The following is a 22159-nucleotide window of genomic DNA, read 5'->3' as shown; positions in this document are numbered from 1 at the left end:
CTTTCTTCTCTGCTCTCCAGTGTGTGAGCCTGGGGAAACTGCTAGCGCCACCCGCAAGCTAACCCAAACTTGTGTCTCACCCGATTCTAGAAGCGCCATTGCGATGGCACGGAGCTGTAGGATTGTTAGGAAGGCGTGTGTACTTAACCTAAAGTATATCCACCTTTTTTCCCCCACCCCACGAGCATGGACCATTCTATCTGGGATTCTGAAGGATGTTGTGGACCATTTAGCTGCTCGATACTATTCTTTACATATTTTGCTTCGTTTGGCCGGTCAACCAACACAGATAATCACAGTTCACAAACAATATGGTTTTACGCCCGAGAGTTGCTTAGTCAAAAATTAATATAGCTTGGTCAATTCTTACAACATAATTCTTGTTCCTAGTAAGAATGGGGAACGTCTGTAATTCGATTCTTCACGTCCGGCTTCGCATGGACAGCCAACCAACCTAAATAATCACAAAATATCCGGTGAATCGACAAAGTGAGTTCCGCATGTTCACTCCATTGCTCCGTCGGCAATAACAGAGGGCAGCAACAGAAGAAAAAAAAAAAGGGAGCGGACAAGTGGCGGGGAGTTTCGGTGACAGTGGTGGAAAGCAGCAGCTCTGACCACATTCCTACACCACCACGGCACCACCACTCCACCCCCCTGCGCTGCACAATTTCCTCCCCCCCTCCCACTACTTTATTGCACAAACCGAATCCCACGCCTTCTCTTTCTCTTTCCCTTCCTTTCTATCTCTCCCTCTACCTCCTGCTCCTCCTGCCGGCTGCCGCCGCTGGCTGATCCCTCTCTCTCTCTCTCTCTCCTCCCCCCAACTCCCAATTGCCGGCCGCTCCTCTTTCTATCTCCCCCATTGCCACCTACTGCCCGGGAGAGAGGAGGGAGGGGGAAAGGAGGGATGGGTTCTTGGGAGCGCGTAAGAATCACATGATGCCAGTACCAACGCCTCCCTCTTTTCTTTATCTTGGCATATTCTTCTCCTCCGCTTGTGTAGATCCTTCTTTTTTCAGCCCTGCTTAGCTTCCAAGCCGGCCAAGGTTGCTCACCGCGGAGCGTTTCTTCGATCGAAGCACACTCTGGTAAGGTATAAGGCAAAGAGCCACAGCTCACCTGTATTCGGGAATCGGCTCCCCGTTTTCCTCCTGCTGCAGCAGATTCTTCAGTTTTGGATTGACTCTTTTGTCTGTCTGGTTTCAGTTCCAGCTCCATCGAATGTTGATGCAAGGAAATTGGTAGTTTTTGTGACCGGTTGTTTGGCTTGTTCGAGAGGAGGAGCAATTTCTTGGCCGCGACTTTTAGGCGAATTTGGGGGCAATTTCAGTAAATTTAGCAGGAATCAGGGAAGCCCATCCGGAAATTTTTGTTTCATTTGCGCGCTCCATGATTTGGAGCTGTGGCTCGATAGTGTCTGCACTCTGGAATTCTAGTGCAGATTTTTACCAATTCCAGTCAACTTTGATCGAGCCAAGAGAAGGTATCAAATTGGGAGTTCCAGTTGGTGCTGCATCCTGCATTCTCCTGAGGCCATCGGTGGGGAATTTGTGCTCGTTGGTGGCAGATGGGTTGCTCCAACTCCAAAGTGGACAATGAGGAGCCCGTGAGGAGGTGCAAGGACAGGAGGCAGCTCATGAAGCAGCTGGTGCGCCGACGTCCTGAGCTTGCAGCTGCGCACATTGCGTACCTGCACGCCCTCCGCAACACAGGAGCCACCCTCCGAGATTTTGCCGAACTGGAGTCTGCATTGTCACAGCAGCCACCTGTAGGCCTTGCGGCACCTGCATCGCCTCCTCCTCCACCACCGCCGCCTCCTCCCGAGCCATCGATGACATCCTCAATGCCACCCTCGCCGCGCCCCCCGCCGCCTCTGCCTTTTAGTCCAATAACCACCGTAAGAAAGATGGAGAAGAGGGATAATGAGCTCCCACCACCATCTCTGGCTTTTAGTCCACCAGGGATAAGAATAAGAAAGGTGGAGAAGAGGGATGATGAGCTCCTCCCACCACCTCTGGCTTTTAGTCCACCTAGGATAAGAACAAGAAAGATGGAGAAGAGGGATGATGAGCTCCACGGGGATGCTTCTATGGATGAAGATGAAGATGATGATGATACTGACAGCTGCTCAACTCCTCTACCCCCACCCCTCCCACCAGGTGTAGCATGGGAGGACTTGGATCCTTACAACTCCTTGAATTTTCCATCTCCATTTGCTGATAGGAACGATAGAGAAGTGGCCTCACAGGTTACCATGGATGATGATCCTTGGGTGGAGACAAACCTCGAATTTGATGGAGAGGAGGATGAAAGTGTGCTTGACAATGATGATGGCGTTGTGAATAGGGTCCAGATGAATCCAGTGAAGAGTAGGGCTCTGGGTGATGACAACTCTTCAATGGTGGGCTGGGTGACAAAGGATTCAGACTCTACGTCAGTGCCTTGGAGGAATCAGAAGTCACTTGTACAGATTGTTAAGGAGATCGACGAGTACTTTCTGAAAGCAGCAGCAAGTGGGAGCGATGTTGTCATTCTTTTGGATTCTGCTGGCGGGCGGCCGGATGCCTTAGAGATTGAGACAAAGAAAGGTAATATATGTCCATGTACTGTCATTTTATACATATTTTTGAGATGTCAGTCAATGGCTTCTGCTGTATGCTCCTTTACTTTTTGGGTGGTGTCAATACTCTTTTGGAGAAGTCTATAAATCATAAAGCAACCTAGTTGATATTAGGTCAATGTAAATGTGTTACACCCTGAGAAATGAAATCGATGACAAGATATCCATAGTCCTCAACTGGTATAGAATTGAGTTGATTTAATGTGACCACAAGTCATGGATTTCTGCTTTTGACATTATTCATTCATATCACTGTCCCACTGTTCCCTAAGAATCCAGACTCGGAAAAGGGGATGTATCTTTGTATTGAAGAGAGAGAGAGAGAACATCCGGACCCTTACAGAAACAACAACATGACCTCAATAGATGAGGCTTAAGCAAGTTGCAGTGAATGCTCATCAACTGTCTCCAAATGAAAAGATCAGCAAACAAATCGTTTATGCACAACAACCTGTCTTAATTTGATCTAGTTTTAAGCTTTATGGGATTCGATGTTCATGTATTCTTTAGGAGAAGACATTCATGCTTATGAACCTATAATCTTTTATTTGATTTAGTTAACCTATGGAGCTTCTGGTCTACGTACAGTTTGGTTCTCCAAAATATTATTTTGCGTAAATGTATTACATCCATGGAAAGTGACGGTTAATACATTATGCTGTTGTAGTAGGGTGAAAAAGAAAGGACAGAGACATTGTCTTTCTTGGTTCAGCCAAACACTGAATAATGTTGTTTATTTTTCCAGTTACAGGAAAAAATTCCAAATCTGCGAAGGTTTTCTCCACGCTTTCTTGGAGCTGGTCTTTCAAATCTCAGCATGCTAACAGTGAATCCTCAGTTCTGAAGTCAAGTGATGCCTCTGGATACGGTTACCATGGCAAAACACTGGAGAAGCTTTATGATGAGGAGCAAAAACTCTATAAGTTAGTCAAGGTGAACTATCAGACTCCTAGCATTATTTGTAGTTGGTCTATGTTCCACTGAATGTATGGGATGCAATTACCCAGTGCAGTCAGTAAAAGGCTGTTAGCGAGACTTTGAGGTGCCACAGTTTATCTGGGAAATTGTTTCTTGAACAATGAACAGCACCTTTTTTCTGTTCTATTAACAAGAGAGCACAACAGCATGATGACAAAATGTTTACAGGCTTCCATTTTATTGGTTTACCAAAGGTGAACACATTGTTGATTTTTACTATCCTTTGTCTTGCAGGATGAAGAATTTGCAAGGCTCCAGTACAAAAGGCACATCTCAATGCTACAAAAGCTGGAATCAGGGGACCATGATAAGCTACATGCAGAAAGAGTTCGGGATGCTATTGAGGAATTGCAAACTCGGATAATTTCATTGGAGGAAGCTGTGAGTTTGGCGTGTTTTTCCATATCAAAGCTCAGAGACGAGGAGTTGTATCCTCAGATTATTGAATTATCTGCAGGGTAAGCTCCAGAAGTTAGCTAACTAAAATACTCCTACGGTAAAAAACTGCTATTTTAAAAGAAACATTCACTTGTACTTATTATTGTATTAACATTAGCTGGTAAGTTATTGGAACTCCCAAGTATGGCTTATTAACTTGTATAAGTCACATGTTCTGAGTGTTGTCATGCTGGAGCTTTTTTGTAATAGTTTTGACCGGAAGCTTTTTTGTAATTAGTTATTAGTTTCCTCGTACATAATGTGACTTTTGTCGTGGAATATTGATAGTCAATAATGCTGGCAACAAGTTATCATTGTAGCTCAGTGTAAATGCCTCAAATGTTATCTTTATGCTGTCTTAGTCCTTATCACAGTACTATTTCATTCGTGTTATCTATTCTGAACTTTCTTATTTTGACCTAGGCTTGTGCATATGTGGAGAAACATGTACGAGTGTCATCAGGTCCAGAACAGCATTGCTCAGCAAGGTAGTCTCCTATATAACGGACCTGGGGGTGAGCCAACAAGTGACAGTCAATTCCAGGCAACATCTCAGCTGGAAATTGAGGTCTCTGGATGGCACAGTGCCTTCTGTAATCTCATCACATTGCAGCGCGAATACATAAGCATCCTTAACCAATGGATTAAACTCACGGACTGCCTTCCTGATGATGATGGCTTAATGAAAAGCTCATCCGGAATCCGTAGTCTCTCCGAGGAACTCCAGCGTGCTCTTGAGAGGCTACCCGAGAAGGTATAGTAGAACCAACTTGGTCTTTTCTTTCAGTCGAAATCCAGCTTTCAGGAACCTTTGATTAAGAATATATCGTTTCTTTTTTTGTCAAAATAAGATACATATGCATTCTTCATGTATGAACTGAAGGATTAGTATACTCATCTGACATGAACTTCATCGCACTTGCCATTTAGCTATTTTCACAAGCTCCTCTCTTTAAACGGCTCTTATTTATTCAAACAGGTAGCAGCTGAAGCAATAAAGACTTTTATGTCAGCCATACACTCTATAGTTGTACAACAGAGTGAAGAGCGCCAACTGAAGAAAAAGTCAGATAACATGGAGAGCAAGTTCCAGACCCAGTTAGAGAAACACAGTGAAAATGCAATGCAAAACTCAGCCCAGCCTCCAAATAAGAATCAGTATTCAGTATCAAAGAATGAAATGAAATTGGATGCATTTAGAAAGCAGGTTGAGGAGGAGAAGGCAAGATACCTAACCTCTGTAAAGACAAGCCGAACCATGACGCTGAACAATCTGCAGACAGGCCTTCCGAAGGTGTTCCATGCTCTGATGGGATTCTCAGGAGTGTGCGTGCAGGCATTTGAAGGTATCAGCAGGTGCAGTGAAGTCGCTGTTAGCCACTCTGGAGCGGTTTCGCCAGCCATTTGCGCATGACCCTTGCTTGGATGGCTGTGATTATTCATTGTAAGTAGGCAAAGTATAAACTGGTTCCACGTGAATACCCTTCTTTCTAAAACTTCTTTAAATAGTTTTTGGGGATGATTTTTAAGTCAATACGGGCATATTAGTCTTGAATAGATCACAAAGTCTCAGTTTGTGAGGAGGTTGTTACTATGAGGTTAGTGGTAGAAATATGAAGTACCATAATTGAATTATGTGGCTGGGATTGTCGAAAGGATTCATGCAGATTTTAACAGCATGTTCTCACAATATGGTGATGCTATGTTACTCATCGCAATACATTTCCTGTGTCTAGAGGCTGTCCCGGATCACAACGACATATGATTTTCTTGTCATGAATAAATGCATGGGAAGCACTACTCTGTGCACAATCTCTGTGCACAAAAAAATTACCGCATTATTGTTTTTTCATCACATAATAAGTTCTTGATTCTATTTACATATTCTGAATCTCGGTCCTGATATGTAAAATGCTTATAGGCTTCTAAAGTATTTTTTTTTTCGAGTTATGCAGTGGTTGTTAACATTACTGTATATATTAATTTTAGACAATTACCTGTCAAAGTTGTTCCTTAAATAAGATTTAAGGTAAAATATAGACATCAATATAAATTTGGAGATTATAAACTGCATACTACATATAAAGATAAACACAGTGTTTATAGCCACCAAAAATTGATACTACTTGCAGGACAAATGATTTCCCCAGTGAAGCTTGAAAAGTTCAAAGTACACAATAACATGAACTAAAAACAGTTCATACTAAAGCTAACATCACAAAATAATCAAGAAAAACTAAAAAATCTTAAGAACAAAACTAGCAAGTTACTCAATGGCCTTCATTGTTTAGAAGTGAGAATTTTCGGAAAGAGACAGCATATAGAAATGCCATGCAGTAAAGCTTGTTTTCCACATAATCTGCTGTTGGAACCATCGTCTCAATCATAGTGTGCGTACTTTGAGTTTCAGCTCAATATCATGTGAGTGGGAACATGGCAAGGATGGGGATTGGATCTGAGACTAAGAAGTAAAAGATTGAATGGAGCACCCAATGTGCAGTATTGGTTGTAGCAGTATTTTTCGTTCTAGAAAAAAAAATTATGCTGCGTGTGCACCTGATGGCTCCAAGCTACCACCATCTTTGTCTAGTATGGGAATTTATTTTCACATGACATACCAAATGGTCCCGATATATGATGTGATTTATGGATCACACAAGACTAATTTGGCAATGTGACCAATGTTGGTTTTTAAGAAAAAGCTGTGAAACATGCTTTTAAATGGCCTATTAATGGTTGGAGATAGGCAAAACTCCAAAAAAAAAAAACTTAGAGACGTGCTTGTTTTGGATGGACATTTGGGTGATAACTCGTTTAATTATTTTAAACACTAAATTTGATTCATCTGCTTAGCTCATTGGTTGATATCTTTAGTTGTTTGCACATAAAGGGGGGAACACCATTAAAGACCAGCTTATCCCCAAAAGCATGCTTTTCCACTAGTTTGTCCTCGCTTTTGCCATCCAATCAATTTAACATTTGCACCATGCCGTGGTCATGGCATACCAGGTCTAAGAACACATGGCCATTTAGCTATGCTATGCATACATGAAAAGTGAGAGATTTGATATTAAATCACTAATTTGCAATATTGCGTAGATATGCTATTTCTCTTAGTTGCGTAATGCTTGGAGGGATAGACGTGGTTATGTTGAACGAAAAATATGGTTAGAAAATGATTCGCCAATCATGCACCATTTACAAAATAGAGAGTATTCTTGTAAGCTCATCTCTTACATGTAACCTTAATAATTAGCAAAGATAATACCGTGTACAAGAGCCACGTAAGAGGTAACATTATTTTTGAAAATAAAGAATGTTCTAACATTTTGGCACTTGAAATAAACCAAAGCAAAACTCTGGCCTAATCATTCACCGGCGACCTTGCCTCGGCGAAAGTAACAGCACCCCAGACCCAGACCAATCAACCCAAATCAAACTTCACCCAAACGGCGGAGGACGGAAACGGAAGCCCGAATAGAAAAGCGTGCTCTTTTTTCATCCTCTCGTGTGTGTGCGTGCGTGCGTGCGCCCCCCTTCCTGCCTCCCCCCACCTCGCGATCCCAATTCGATCCGCTCGCCTGCCCTCCCGATCCGCCGCGCCCTCCCCGGCCGCCCAATTCGGCCGCCGCCGCCCGGATTCGCGTGGGCCCGCCCGCGGATTCGCGCTCCCCGGCGCGCCAAACCCTAGATCCGCCGCCGCTCATCCCGCCGCCGCCATGTTCTGGCGCATGACCGGCCTCTCCGCGGCCTCGCCCGTGAGTACCCTCCCTCCTCATCCAATCATCACTCGCTGCTGCTTCTCTCAGGTTGGGTGCGTGGGTGTGCGGCTCTGTGCCTGAGAGCTGCGGGTGTGGTCGTTTTGTTTGTGTCGGATTGGGTCGGTGGATTGGATTTGGATTCGGCTGTTGGGTTGTAGTGCTCGCTCGCTTTGAATAATTTTCCTGGTAAGTTCGTGGTGGAGTTATTAGTGTATGTGTGCGCTGTGGTTGCAAGGTGCGTGATTTGCTTTGGCGAGTGCATTATTGTGCTGTTCCCGTGGATTTGATGGTGCTTGTGGAGCTGAGCGTGTTGCAGAAAGGAGCGATATGCCTTGGTTCCGGTTTGGTTAGGTTTCGTCACAGCTTCGGGATGACTGGATCATTTGTGTGTGATAGTTAATGGCAGTTGCGATGTTTACACTCAGCGTCGTGTCTTGTTTGTGACTCTGTTTTATGGGCATTTGCTTTAGACAAATGTTTGTTAGCATCTTCATTGACATGAAGCGCCCGGTACTCCGGTGCACAGGTAGCTTCTGTAGTCGCAGGAAGGATTTTTATGGTGTGTTTGAATATTGTATTAATTGCTATGCTCTTCCCTACATTTTTTCTTATTAATTCTGTTGATTGGAATTCTCCGGTTGGAGTCACTGATCTTGTATTCGTTTTAAGATATATGGGGGAACTGCTGCATGGTCTCGTAATATATGTTGAAGAAAAAAAGGTTCTGACACTTGTAATTTTGTTTCAGTGCTCATTTTATGTACAAGCCTGCAACTTTGTATATTGTCAAATTCCTTTTGTGAAGTGATCAGGAAATTTGATCTTGCGGTCAACACAAAATATGTTTATTCTAGATAGTCATTGCAAAGAGCTCATACCACAGAGATCCTGCGTCTTTTTTTCTCATTTGTTACCAACTTTGCTAACATCATGTTTTATTTTTTTCAGGTGGATACAATTCTGGACAAAGAAAATTTTACGTTGGAAGAACTTCTTGATGAGGATGAAATTATTCAGGAGTGCAAAGCACTGAATTCACGACTCATAAACTTGTAATTTTCTTATTAATTTATTCTATTAGTTTCAGCAACATGAATGGCATGTTTAATTTACTGTTGCAACTTACCTTTCTTTCCTTTTTCAGTTCTTGTGTGCGAGTTACAATATTGTAGCTTCACTTGTGACACATATGGTGCAACAGTTGCAGCACTGAATGATTTGCCTGTTAGAGAATAACAATACTCAATAAGAGTACTAATGAGATAATTTTATTTGTTTCTGCACTTAAATTCATCTGCACAGTTTAAAATATGGAAGACAAAGGTGCTTACTTGTATGCACATAAAATCATAGTTCAGTTAGCTTCATTTTTGGAACTTGGCACTGTTCTATATATGTTTTTTCTTTTGTTTGTCTTCTGCAAAGAGTTGGCCTTTGTGTTTGGATGCCTTATTGGGCTTTCTGTCTTGAGCATCACATATACCCAAATAGGACTGCTTTCCCCATATGTAATGCTTGAATTGTTATTTGTAGCTTACGTGACAAGGCCCAGGTGGAACAGTTGCTTCGTTATGTTGTGGAAGAAGTTCCAGAGGACAATGAAAAAAAGCGCTCTTTCAAGTATGACATTGATCTTTAATGTTGCTGTCATTTTCTTTAAAACCTGAGCTTTTCACTTACTCAAAACTTCTCTCAACTCCTTGTAGGTTCCCTTTTATTGCTTGTGAAATATTTACTTGTGAAATTGATGTCGTTTTGAGGACCCTAGTCGAGGATGAAGAGGTTCAAATTCTTGTCATACTTTTGCTCTTTTATAAGTTTCCCTTGTAATATTTTTAGCTGTAGATCATTGACATTGGGACTTATGTTGTTTCCCCTTTCCCCCCTTTTGTGTTGCAGCTAATGGACTTGCTTTTCTCATTTGTGAAACCTGATCATCCACATAGCACACTATTATCTGGTTATTTCAGTAAGGTAATTTAGTTTGTTTTCATTATTTATGTCTCAACTATCACATAAAGCCTAGTTTAGGTCTCTTGCAGAAGTTTTCCATGTGGTGGTTGGACTTCATTCTGTAATTTTTTTACTGAGCCTGAACTCAGTTCAATCAATCATGTGTTCTAGGTTGTAATATGCTTGATGCTGCGGAAGACTGCCCCACTTATGAATTATGTTCAGGTATTCCTCATGTTCTTTTTTAAATAATGGATCATTTATTAATTGCATTCGGCATACAAAGCCTAACATCATATCTTTTATTCTTTTCATTTCTTTTCATAGTTTGGTTTAACAAAGAATTATACACTCAGTTAGTTTTGGTCTCTACTGTTTCCTATCTGAAATCTTCTTTAAGCAAAATGTGATACCCTTTCACCATGTTTCTGCTACAGTACAAGCTTGTAGTTTCTGTTCAGCTAAGTGTTTCAATGGAAGATAACATTATTTTTTGCTTTTATAGGGGCATCCAGAGATAGTTGTCCAGCTTGTTGACCTGATTGGCATCACATCAATAATGGAGGTATGTTTTATCAAGAATTATTTTCTGATTAATGTACCATTGGGTGCACTTGGTTCATTCTGTCCCTGGAATTTGTCAGGTGCTGATACGACTGATTGGTGCTGATGAGAACATATACTCAAACTACGGTGATACATTGCAGTGGTTAGAAAATACAGATGTCCTTGAAATGATTGCTGATAAGTTTAGCTCATCGGTAAGTTACAAAAGCTATATTGCCCAGGAACATATTTTAGCAAATAAGCAATAGATACTTATTAATTTGGAATTGTTAGTCACAGCATATTTATTCATGTGATTTCTTGAGAAGAAATTGCAATCATAAATTCCTGTTTAAGCTATTTATTGATATGCTCAGAACCACAGAAACTTAGTATGCATTTGAGATGTTGATACCTATATGGCATAAATAACAGAGACTATCTCAGTTATTTAATAAAAATAACAGATGAACTACCTGTATAACAGTGCAAAATTGTAATATTGAAATAGATAAAACTGTGTGAGCTGAGTGTCGCTTGCAGTCAAATATATCCTCTAGAACTTTCAAGCCCTCAACAATGAAACAATGTATTCAACCCACCAAACTTCTAGTACTCGTGCAACCTTCATTCCTAATCTAGTTTTATAGGCAGTGTTTTAAAAAGCGCTAGGCGCTAGATGGGTTAGTGCCTAATCACTGGTAGGCAGGTTAGGCTGTTATCGTACAGGGTGGTGCTCAGGTGACTGATTTTTGAAAAAATCATGTAGGTTTTTTTTTTCCATCTAGGAATACACTAAACACTGGCTTAACATTTCTAATATAAAGACAAAAATATTTAGCAACTATTCTATGAGCAGTCATCTCTTCGCGGTTTTCTCTGTTACTATCTTCCCCTCTTGCATCTTGCAGTTTATCAACCATAAACCCATCACAATAAAATATTGGCATTTTATTCTCAATTCGCCAATTTTCCCTCCCACTTTACTCTCCCTATCACATTGCACACATCATTTGGTGAGTTGAACTTGATCACCTTGCTAAACTTATTCAGTTCAACTCACTATTCTCTTTCTGTCGCATTTTGTGTAACTTGACTGGTTGCTGATGCTGGCTCAGAGGAGCTGGGGCATGTAGAGGAGATAAGTTGCTTGTATAGCTCCAAAGGTTCATGGTGGGTGGTGACCAGCAGTGATGGCTGATGTGTTCAGTTTTTTGTTTATTTTATTTCTAACTTCAGAAACTGAAATTACTTGCTTATTCAGCATGTTTGCTAATTAGAGGCCAAGAGATAGCGTTAGGGGGTGTATTTATACTGGAATTTTATATTGGGAGACTGCTATTTGATAGTTGAGGGTGAAACTTAGTCTTGTATGATATTTGAGGAAGTTATATGAAATTTTCCCTCCCATAAATATTCGTAGTGTTCACTCGTACTGCAATTGCATTCCATTTGTTGTATAAAAAATGGTAGAAGTATTTTCTAGCAGAAAAGTTGATGCTATAAATTCTTTCCAAGCAGGATTCTCCTGAAGTGCATGCCAATGCTGCAGAAATTCTATGTGCAGTGACACGATGTGCACCTCCATCTCTTGCTGCAAAGATATGCAGTCCAAGGTATTCCAACTTTATTCTGTGGCCACATGTTAATCCTTATTTAGTTATTTTGGGTAATTTTTGCCAAGGAGTTAGTGCATATCTTGGGTAGCTTAATGAAAAGGTGGATGCCCCATGAGTCATAAAAGGGTCTAAAATGCAGTCGACCAAGAAGTTGTCACCCCATACAAGTGGATATTTTATTGTTTTGTTTCTCATCATTTTAATTTTTCTTTGTTATGTTCTATAAAATTTCAGTTTTGTTGGAAGGTTGTTCCATCATGCTTTTGAAGAATCAAGACCGAAATCTGTTCTGGTTCATTCGTTGTCTGTGTGCATATCATTGCTGGATCCAAAAAGACTTGCATCAGCTTCCTATCAAGCATTCAGAAGCAACTTAAGTCATGGGGCATTGGTCACTGCCAGTCCAGAGACAGTTGATGGCATGCTTGAGAGCCTAGGTGAGTGTTGGATGTTTTGTCCACATTTATTTGGTTTGGATCATGCTTCATCATTGCTAGGCCTTCGAAAATGACATGCTAGAGATCTTTTCATATTCAACACTTTCAGTGATTTTATGGTATGACTGACATAACTTTTTAGGCAACTTGCTGATGTTATTGGACACTTCTGCTGCTGAAAATGTATTGCCAACAACTTATGGATGTTTACGCCCACCTCTTGGCAAACATCGTCTGAAGGTACGGGATGATGGCCCTTTTACAATTAACCTTGGATTTCAGTGACTAATTTTGTTGCTTGAGATCTTTGTTTCCCACATGGATGGATTTGTGTATTGCATGCTTCCCATAATACAATTAACTCATTTTTTCTAGGCTTAGTAACCATTAGCCCTGTTCATGAGTCGGTGTCGGGTCCAAACCGGATCAACCCTTGTTTGGAATGGGTTTGCTGGTTACAGGGTTAAACCACATCCTTGGAAGTGTTACTATCTCAGGAATGTGAGAGTATGATCACTGTCCATTAGGGATAACACATATATAGAGTCCTCATGGGCCGTATCGGCCTACAGACTATATGGGCCTTGATATACTTAGCAGGAAGCAGGTTGGGTTTCCAGTGGTTTGTAACCAATCAAACTGGCCAACCTGTCTTTAACCTTTTAAGTGCCACACTAAAACAAGAAAGAGAACGTCCTGTGTGGTAGACAGTAAAAGTGTGTCAAGTAATGAGCGAATCTTCTTGAAAGAAAAACAGCACCGCAAATATTTTATCCAAATTACTCAGCCATTCACCCTACCTGCTATGCCCAGATCCATCCCTTTTCCCCTCCACATATGCGTGTTTCCTAACTCTTGAATGTTGAACACTAAAAGAAAGAAAGAAATAGATCATTTAATCTCTAGAAACAGGAAGCGTCGAGCAAGGAACACAGCTTCATTCTTCAATAGGTGGTATCAGGAGTGGCATGTGAACTTGTGAAGCACCTTCATGGAGGCAAAAGAGCTCTGTGTGACAGCATAGCTTTGTACAATAAAGGCTGTTGGCAGCACGGGACCCTTAACTGCACTGACCTGCGGACTGCGAGGCAGACAATGTATGTGGTAAGCAAGGTTATGGAAGCGCCATTGGTACTGCCATCTAGCTCTGGTGAGCAAGGTCACCTGGTTCAGACTAATGATGCTTCCAGGAAAGATCCAGGCTGGAGTGCTGGACAATCATTTGCATCTCCAGATCACTAAGCAAACGTGTACCTCCAGCACAATTGTGGCAGTGTCCTTAGGCCTGTGTCCTTAGTCCTGACCAGTTATATGGGTGACAGGACACTGACTTAAAGGCCCATAAAGTACCTAGGCATGCATGCATTTTTGAGTCCTGAACCCCTGATGGCATCACCCTTCATGATATTTACTGGTTTTCATTTTATCAATTTTATTGTGTCTTGTTTGTTTTCCTGCTCATTGTTGTTATAAGCTGTATTTATTTTGTATCTTTCAGATTGTAGAGTTCATCTCTGTGCTGCTTACAATTGGTAGTGAAACTGCTGAAAAGGAGCTAATAAGGCAATCAGCAATAAAGCGCTCAATTGATTTGTTCTTTGAGTAAGTGTGGATTTATTTTTTTGTAAAGTTGTTTTGTTTCTCTGGTTAAAATCCCTTATTTATTATTGTTGGAACACAGGTACCCATATAATAACTTTTTGCACCACCATGTTGAAAATATAATTGTTTCTTGCCTGGAGGGTAAAAGAACTGAACTTGTTGAGCATGTTCTTAACGAGTGTGACATTGTTGGTAAAATTCTTGTTGCGGAAAGACTTTCTTCTTTGTCGACAGAGTCTAACGGGGTACGTCACTGATAGGGTTTAAATTCTTTTGCTTCACTCTAGAGGTAGAATTCCTTTGTCATCTTTCTTTGTGACTTCTCTGCTCAGCCTACCATACCCTCGGAAGAGAAAGCCCCTCCAAGAATTGGGAATGTTGGTCACATGACAAGGATAGCCAATAAGCTTATTCAGTTGGGAAATAGTAACAGCACAATCCAGGCACATTTACAGGTTATTCTCCCTTTGCCATCTAGCAATCTTTGGTTTAAAGGTATTAGTGGTTTTCCGCTGACCCTTGTGTGTTGAACATTTTTCTTTTTAATAGGAAAATACCGAGTGGGTTGAATGGCAAACAAATGTGCTGGTCAAACGCAATGAAGTGGAGAATGTTTATCACTGGGCTTGTGGGTATGTTCCCTTTCCTCATCTTTTCTTTTATATGTATATATATTATTGATTGCTTTCGATTTATCTAAACATTGCTGCCATGCTTTGTTGAGGCAGGCGCCCAACATCATTACATGATCGTGGTAGGGATAGTGATGATGACGACTTCCGAGACAGGGATTATGATGTGGCAGCTCTTGCTAATAACTTGAGTCAAGCATTCCGTTATGGGATATACAGCAACGATGACATTGAAGAGGTATGTTTAACTGTTTTGTTTCCCAGTGCATACATTGTCACCTGTGTGGGGAAATGATCAGTTCCCTTGCATGTCAGTTCTCTACTCCATTAGTAATAGCATGCTCCAGGGTACTGCTAAATATTGATGATACATGTTGGTTTTGTGAATGCAGGCACAAGGATCACTTGAACGCGATGATGAGGTAATACTATATCTCATTATTGCTTTCCTGCTCATTTTAGTTTGTTTGTAACATGCAATGTGATAGATGTTCACTGCAGTTTCCTGAACATCAAAGTAAATGCAATCAACTTACGCAGAAAGGAGAAATAATACATTGGTGTTTCTTTTCGTGGAAATTTGAAATTCTGGATAGTTAGTAGAGTGCAATAAATTTGGATTATATATTTTTTTCTTAAGGTAGAATAAGGTTGAGATTCTGACATCTTAGTGGACTGTTTTTTTCATTGTTCTTTCAGGATGTGTATTTTGACGATGAATCAGCTGAGGTGGTAATATCTTCTCTGCGTCTGGGAGATGACCAGGACGGGTATTTTGCTGTCTTGAAATGTTTTGTCACCCTTCTTTTTGTCTTTACGAAATGGCTGATAAATTATGTATCCATGTCTTTATATAGCAGCTCCCTCTTTACAAATTCAAACTGGTTCACATTTGATGGAGAGAGAGGCATCAATGACCGTATATCCGATTCTGTTCCCTCATCGTCACCCAATTCTGAGGAGATATCCCTAGAGACCGAGGAAGCTGATGATGGTAAAGTCATTGGCACTGAGGATGAAATGGAAACCGTTTGCCTTGGAAATGGGAGTACAGAGGAGGCAAAGGATGTAGCAGAATGTGTCGAACAGCTAAATTGTAGTACAGCGAATGAGCCGTTGCAAAATACAGACAGTCTGGAACGGCATTCAGATGTTTCAAATGGCAGTACCGAAGTAGGTACAGCCGCAGCGGCAGAATCTTCAGCCCCATCAGTTGAGATTGCGGCAGAATCTTCAGCCCCATCAGTTGAGATAGCGGCAGAGAAAACGGCAGATGAACCATTAATGGTAGAGAGAACAGTAGGTGAACCAGCAGTCTCATCTGATCTGGACAATTCTATCTCTGAAGCTACACCGGGTGCTAATGGAAGTGAGCCTGCTGACCCTGAAGTATCTTCTGAACAAGTTGGCAATGACACTGATGTACAGCAACCAGTAAAGGAAGTTGCTGGTGAGGATGTTGATGAAACAAAAACTGATGCAGTCAAAGCAAGCGACTGAAGTAGCAACATGTCGAATTAGAGCAATTACTTGTGAACTCGGCGGTCTGCATGATTTTGCTTCATGTCTGCTCAGAAGCCACGGAATAGTCCGAAGCAAACTGCTGTACAATAAGCAAGTGTATTGTTCTGCCATCCACCGTGGCATATCACTGTACAAATGAGCACCATTGACTAAGGCACGCTCACCGTGTTGTCTGAAACTGGTCATTTTCTTTGAAATTTACCTCCAGTTCATGTGCTCTGGTCTGGTGGCAGTCTTCGTGAAGTTGTATGTGATACCTGAAAGAACATTCTTTGAGTGGCAACTGGTTTTGGCTACGTAGTCTTCTGTTTCTTTAGGTTAACTGTGGAACTGTAATATGATGTCATATTATTTCTAGTCTAGCTATTGTTGTAAGTTTATTCAGACTCTACATGTTTCAGTTCACCTTGAACATGTTATTTTTTATAAAGATTCCCGGCCCCATGTATTCAATTCTTAAAGACTTGTTTGATCAACGCAGTCGTTACTATTTTCAACATTGCGAGATTCATACTTCATTCCAAAATGCGACTATGTTTTTAAAATGTGGTGTTTTAGTTTAACGCAAAATTCACGAACAACTACATCAAATTAGTTTCATTAATTTCTCATAAAATATCTAGATAGTGCATTATTATTTGGTACTCCCTTGGTTAGGTTTGTCCTAAATCAATTTGACTAAGTTTACGATGAAGAGTATAAATATGTATGGTTATGAAATATGTATGGTTATGAAAATATATTTTATAACGAATCTAATGAAACTTGCTAGACATCAAAAACATTGATATATTTTTATATAAACTTGGTTTTAACTTAGGCTGGAACTAAAGGGATACTCTTTGCGGGACGGAGAGAGTAGTATAGATTTTAATGTTTTTTATAAATTTAACCAAAATTTCAAAAAGATTGTCTTTCTATAAAAATTAAAAATATTTTGAAGCCATTTTTGCTATGTTGATCTTTTAAAGCAATTTTTATTCATATATATGTTAACAAAACACAACATAGTTCGATTTGTACGGTCACCGAGTGTTCAGAATGTTCGAAATTGCTCGCTCTTCAGGCTGACAGGAATCCTACATACAGCTGACGTGGTAGCTAGCAGCACATCCGGGTTCACGGAGCAAGAAGTATTTTTACACGGACATGTCAAGCACTTTGCAGGATTTTTTTACAGATAATTCAACTAGCAACTACTCCCTCCGTCCTAAGTCAGAGTGTATTAAGTTTAACTAAATTTACAATGAAAAGTATCAATATTTATAAAAAAAAAGGTATGCTATGAAAATATATATCGTAAGGAACCTAATGAAACTTGTTAGACATTGCTAGGCATTAAAAGAATTGATATATTAAATTTGATCAAATATAAAATAATTTAACTTAGGATAAAATTAAAGGATACTTTTTTTGGGACGGAGGGATACTAAGTACAACATTATACTCTTTTGAGAAAGAAGAAATGGACAGCAATTCTCTCAGTATTTACAATACAACTTTTCGGACCGTTGCCTTTTTACCGGTTCGGACCGATCGCGATGCGGCTGCAGTTGATCGCCATCTTTGTCCTTGGCCAAGTCGAGGTGTCGCTTCCCCAACTCCATCAGGAAGCTGCGCTCGTCTATCTCGCCGCACAGTCGGTGCAGCCTCTCCATGGGGTCGTCGTCCTCCCGCGGCGGCGCTCTGCAGAAGAGCGCCTCGGCGTCGATGCTCATCCCGCCGGCCGGGTCCACGAACCCGACGCTCGGCGCGGCCTCGAGATGGGTGAGGTTCCGCATGACGATGCTCATCGTGCGCGTCACGTGGAAGTCCGTGTTGTCGTTCTTGATCCCCTTGGCCACCGGGTAATGGAGCTTGTAGCCCTGGCTCCTGTAGTAGCTGTCGTAGCAGTGCACCGGTATGGCGTCGTCGATCTCCTTGCCAATGGCGACCGCCGTCTGCGTGCGTCGATCGACAAATTAATTTCAAAATTAACTGAATTTGAATTTGCCATATATTCACATTCACCTAAATTGGTTTTTGAAAGTACCTCGTAGCACCAGCAGGCGGCGACGTGGTTGACGGTGTAACCGCCGCCGCCGAGGAGGAGCAGCGGTAAGTTGTAGCTCCGCATGAACCTGACGCACTGGGCGTGGCCGGCGATGGACAGGTTCTGGTTGCCGAGCCTGTCGCCGGAGAGCGAGTCGCCGCCGCACTGCATCACGATGGCCTCCGGCTGGAACACCTCCATGACCTTGGCCATGATGGGCCTGAACAGCCCGTGGTACCCCTGGTCGTCCATGCCCTCGTTCAGCGGCACGTTGACGGCGCGGTACTGGCCGTCCCCGACGCGACGTGCTCCACGAGCCCCTTCCCGTCCCGGGAAGAAGTTCTTGGTGCGCTGGTGGAACGACACCGTCATCACCCGGGCGGAGTCGATGAAGGCGGTCTCGACGCGTCGCCGTGGTGCACGTCGATGTCCACGTACAGCACGCGGCGGAAGCGGCCGAGGAGCTCGTGGATGGCGAGCACGATGTCGTTCACGTAGCAGAAGCCGCTGGCCCTCTCCCGGCACGCGTGGTGCAAGCCGCCGGACCAGTTGATGGCGATCTCGGCCTCGCCGGACACGAGCGCGCGCGCCGCGGCCAGCGACCCGCCGGCGTAGCGACGGCAGTAGTCCCAGAGGCCGGCAATGGGGGGGTTGTCGACGGAGCGGTCGTCCTTGGCGAACGCGCCGACGTTGAAGCCCTTGGCTGCGTGCGTCATCTCGCCACCGGCGGCGAAGCCCTCCGGGGTGACGTCGCGCAGGAGGCCGACGTAGCCCTCGTCGTGGAAGCCGGAGATCTCGTCGGCGGTGGCGGGACGCGTGCGGAGGCGGGCCATGTCGCCGAGCAGGCCGTAGGAGCGGATGAGCGCGTGCGCCATGTCGACGCGGCGGGGCACCATGACGTGGTCCTCGCCGTAGTCGACGCTGGCGATGCCGCGGTCGTAGTAGTAGCACACGCGCCGCTTCGGGCCGTCGGGGCACGACTGCGACGGCAGCGAGTTGCCGCCGGTATCCATCTCGTCAACGACCGGTTAGAGCGCGCGAGGGATGCAGAGTTGAGTACTAGAACAGGCGCGTCGTGTCGTGCGTGTGCTATGCGGATGCACGCCTTTATGTAGACGAGCGGACATGGTGTCCGTGTCGGACTGCGACAACCAAAATAGCATCGGAATCGACCTTCTCAGTCCGGATCGCAAGAAGCCTGCTGACATACGTTCTAGGACACATTCACCAGCTGGGGAAAAGCTTCGATTATAACAGTGCGGCACTCCGTACACACACCCAACCATCAATCAAAATTTAAAGGAGTAAATCTGTAAAAAAAAAAATATAGATATCTCTATAACCAGCAGCCTCTTCATCATCATCACATAATAATGTTAATATTTGTTCCTTATCCCCTCTTTCTGGTGCAACCAAGGCCGAGCTATATAGCGAGAAAAGAAAACAAAATTCGTTATGGCTGCAGCGTGCCAACCTGTAACGTTCCCTGAGGTCATCAGGTTAATTTTTTTGACAAATTACATTATCTCATGGTTATTCATGGCCATTACTTTCATCTCAAAAAGATCAAGCGATTTGTTTAAAAATAAAATAAAAAGGGCAAATCTTCTTACTGAGTTTGTTAAAAGTCAACAGCAATGGGCTTGCACTGGTGACCATTGTCAGTTGTGGATCATGCTCCCCGTTTTGGGATTGAGGACAGAGGTTCACACCTGGGGAGGTTCAGAATTATAATAAACCTAAAGATAAATGATATCCTGTCTAACACAACAGGTCTACATAGAAAATTACAGACAAATCCTTAAGGCTTGCATTGCTAGTTGGCTTGACTAACTGACATAGTATCCTGAATGATTTTCAGAATTACATGAGATGTATCAACAAATATATACAATAAGGTCGCAATTGCAGTTGCAAATTGTTTCTATATGATTAACACCATTTTTTCAGGGAACAATTAACATTATTTTATAGTGACATATGTTTATAATTTAAAATTCCAGACAAATAAAATCATGCGCTTTCAGTATTTCGACAAACATACCTAATAAAGGATTTTGACTCCTTCAATCCATTTCATGAAGCAATTAGATGACATTTATTGAAATTAGCCAGGTCTGATCTTACGATGCATACCACAAGCTTGGCCATTTCCTCATTATGCCACTGCAAATGCACCACCATTCAGAAGCAGGAAGGTCAAAGCAGAAGCCCGAGAAGACTGTGCACAGAGAAGATGCGGACATTTTTAGCCTTAAGGACAATATGTACCGTAGAGTTAGTTACTTGAAGGGAACTAATCCTCAAGAGTCAAGAAACAGGTTTGAAAGAGTTTAAATGAATTGGGGGTTGAAAAGGGTTAAATTATGGAAAAAGGCAAGAGGAATTCCTTCAAGCAAAATGGAAAAATTAAACTGGGTAATTTTTTAAGGAAATTACGGTGCGCCCCCTGATTGATTATTCCAATTGGTTGTCGAGGGGGATTGTTTCATTGACCACGACAAATTCCCAGGTTTGTGCAATTTGGGGTCAAACAAACATTGGGTTCCCAAACGGGGGGGGGGGGGGGGGGGGGCAGAGAATGTCTCACAACAAAAGATGCTGGGGGCCTTTTTCTGGACTGCAAATGAATCTGTGCGCTCATCAGGTCTTCAAAACATTATCTGCACATTCAGGGTTACCGTGTGAATATTAACTGACAAGCAAGTTCTCAAGAGCAGTCGGAGTAAAAAAATACAAGGAACTAAAACTTTTACGTACCAATAGTATTACTCTTAAGTCTCTAGGATAATGCAATGATTTTGGTATGATTAAACCCTAAAGATAATGCAGAGAAAGCATGCCCTCTATATGAAATGAATGCTCTCCCGCCACCGGCCATGAATGTATGTTGTTATCTGAAATAACTGAAGCCATATAAGCTTTCTGATAATCATCTTATCTGTCACAGAAGGAAAAAAATGATACAAATTTCGCGTTATAAGGATGTGCAATATTTGAACCTCCACTGCACATTTCCATGATTCCTGGGCAAGATGTCTTTGGAAGAACTAGCTTAAACTTCAGCTGACATAGAGCCGCATCATATACAGCTACAACTCAAAACTGGAATAACCATAAGCACAAGAACCAGCCCAAAGCTGAAATTTGTAGTAGCCACTAAATTTGTGGCTTGAACAAAAGAACAGTTAAGCTTTTGAAGTGCCAAACAACAATATGGCAATCTGGGCATACTCAGAATCCAGTACAGTTGATGTAATATCTAGAAATGTTTTGGTTGTCACTGGGATTTCCAGCTGCGCTCCAAGTGACACCACTGAGAACTCCAGTATGGATGTAGGCATGGAATTACATGCAATTAAATAACCAGTAAGCTGATCAGGACAGGAGTGCATCAAGATACATAAACAGAATCACTAGCAATCAGAGCTGAAGGTCCGGCAAGATGCACATTTCATACTTGCCAGCTAACTTTTCCGCAAGGTTAGATTGCTAGTTATTTCAGTAAGCATAGGTAAGGAAAGAAAGAGTAGCCTATATGCAGCAGTCATTCAAAACAGCAGAAATAAGCATGCTGGTAGTACATGATTCTAAAATAACCAAAGGCACATGTGGTATATTTTAGCTAGCATAGTTATGAACTTATGATCTCTGGAACATCAAATATTGGAAGTCAAATAATTATAGAATTGATGTAAAAAATTGCTTCACACCACCACTAGAGCACTGGCCAGACAGCATACAAAAGTAAGCTTATTAAACATACTCAAGATTTCACAGTACACCCAAATATCCTGCAAGGCACCAGTCTTCACAAGGCAGTATGCTGCAAGAGACAAGAATTTCTCCTGTCCAGACAACAATCCATACAGATATGAACCTATAACAGTACCAAAGTATAACTATTGCAGAAATTTCACAGTTCAAAGCTCAGTAAGCACATCACTTCTGTGGCAGAAATGTCATTTAGTTCACCACATAAAAGTAACCAACAAACACACACAACCAGAGTAA

At 42.2% G+C, this 22159-nt stretch overlaps 2 protein-coding genes and 1 pseudogene across 4 annotated transcripts; 2 read left to right on the top strand and 1 right to left on the bottom strand.

The window, feature by feature from the left end:
- Nucleotides 1-677: 677 nt before the first annotated feature.
- LOC101757723 (nitrate regulatory gene2 protein) lies at nucleotides 678-5774 on the top strand. 2 transcript variants are annotated; one of them, XM_004969343.4, is made up of 6 exons: nucleotides 678-1091; nucleotides 1210-2591; nucleotides 3369-3556; nucleotides 3836-4059; nucleotides 4463-4793; nucleotides 5019-5774. In XM_004969343.4, the coding sequence occupies exons 2-6, from the start codon at nucleotides 1571-1573 to the stop codon at nucleotides 5451-5453; spliced, it is 2199 nt and encodes a 732-aa protein (XP_004969400.1). In that variant the 5' UTR covers nucleotides 678-1091; nucleotides 1210-1570; the 3' UTR covers nucleotides 5454-5774. The 2 variants fall into 2 exon arrangements, with proteins under 2 accessions (XP_004969400.1, XP_004969399.1); XM_004969342.3 differs by having other exon boundaries at nucleotides 678-1096.
- A 1725-nt stretch (nucleotides 5775-7499) lies between these two features.
- Nucleotides 7500-16589, top strand: LOC101756781 (serine/threonine-protein phosphatase 6 regulatory subunit 3). Of its 2 annotated transcripts, none has more exons than XM_004969341.3 (19): nucleotides 7500-7797; nucleotides 8749-8852; nucleotides 9334-9420; nucleotides 9507-9582; nucleotides 9700-9774; nucleotides 9925-9978; nucleotides 10259-10318; nucleotides 10398-10514; nucleotides 11821-11915; nucleotides 12153-12355; nucleotides 12498-12595; nucleotides 13854-13957; nucleotides 14037-14202; nucleotides 14290-14412; nucleotides 14507-14589; nucleotides 14686-14827; nucleotides 14982-15011; nucleotides 15289-15359; nucleotides 15450-16589. In XM_004969341.3, the coding sequence occupies exons 1-19, from the start codon at nucleotides 7759-7761 to the stop codon at nucleotides 16087-16089; spliced, it is 2367 nt and encodes a 788-aa protein (XP_004969398.1). In that variant the 5' UTR covers nucleotides 7500-7758; the 3' UTR covers nucleotides 16090-16589. The 2 variants fall into 2 exon arrangements, with proteins under 2 accessions (XP_004969398.1, XP_004969397.1); XM_004969340.3 differs by having other exon boundaries at nucleotides 7501-7797; nucleotides 15447-16589.
- Nucleotides 16590-17594: 1005 nt separating this feature from the next.
- On the bottom strand, nucleotides 17595-19158 carry LOC101778975 (annotated as a pseudogene).
- Between the last annotated feature and the right edge of the window lie 3001 nt (nucleotides 19159-22159).

The sequence above is a fragment of the Setaria italica genome, chromosome V, assembly GCF_000263155.2.
Source record: "Setaria italica strain Yugu1 chromosome V, Setaria_italica_v2.0, whole genome shotgun sequence".
Taxonomy (NCBI): Eukaryota; Viridiplantae; Streptophyta; class Magnoliopsida; order Poales; family Poaceae; genus Setaria; species Setaria italica.
This window is presented reverse-complemented; position numbering and strand designations above follow the sequence as displayed.

What these genes read in the sequence shown, in the direction of transcription:
- LOC101757723 (XM_004969343.4), top strand. Translation starts at nt 1,571, where the DNA reads ATGGGTTGCTCCAACTCCAAAGTGGACAATGAGGAGCCCGTGAGGAGG. An exon ending in AGAGATTGAGACAAAGAAAG is followed by an intron (nt 2,592 to 3,368) that starts GTAATATATGTC and finishes TTATTTTTCCAG; the next exon opens with TTACAGGAAAAAATTCCAAA. An exon ending in AACTCTATAAGTTAGTCAAG is followed by an intron (nt 3,557 to 3,835) that starts GTGAACTATCAG and finishes TTTGTCTTGCAG; the next exon opens with GATGAAGAATTTGCAAGGCT.
- LOC101756781 (XM_004969340.3), top strand. Translation starts at nt 7,759, where the DNA reads ATGTTCTGGCGCATGACCGGCCTCTCCGCGGCCTCGCCC. An exon ending in GCCTCTCCGCGGCCTCGCCC is followed by an intron (nt 7,798 to 8,748) that starts GTGAGTACCCTC and finishes TATTTTTTTCAG; the next exon opens with GTGGATACAATTCTGGACAA. An exon ending in CACTTGAACGCGATGATGAG is followed by an intron (nt 15,012 to 15,288) that starts GTAATACTATAT and finishes TTGTTCTTTCAG; the next exon opens with GATGTGTATTTTGACGATGA.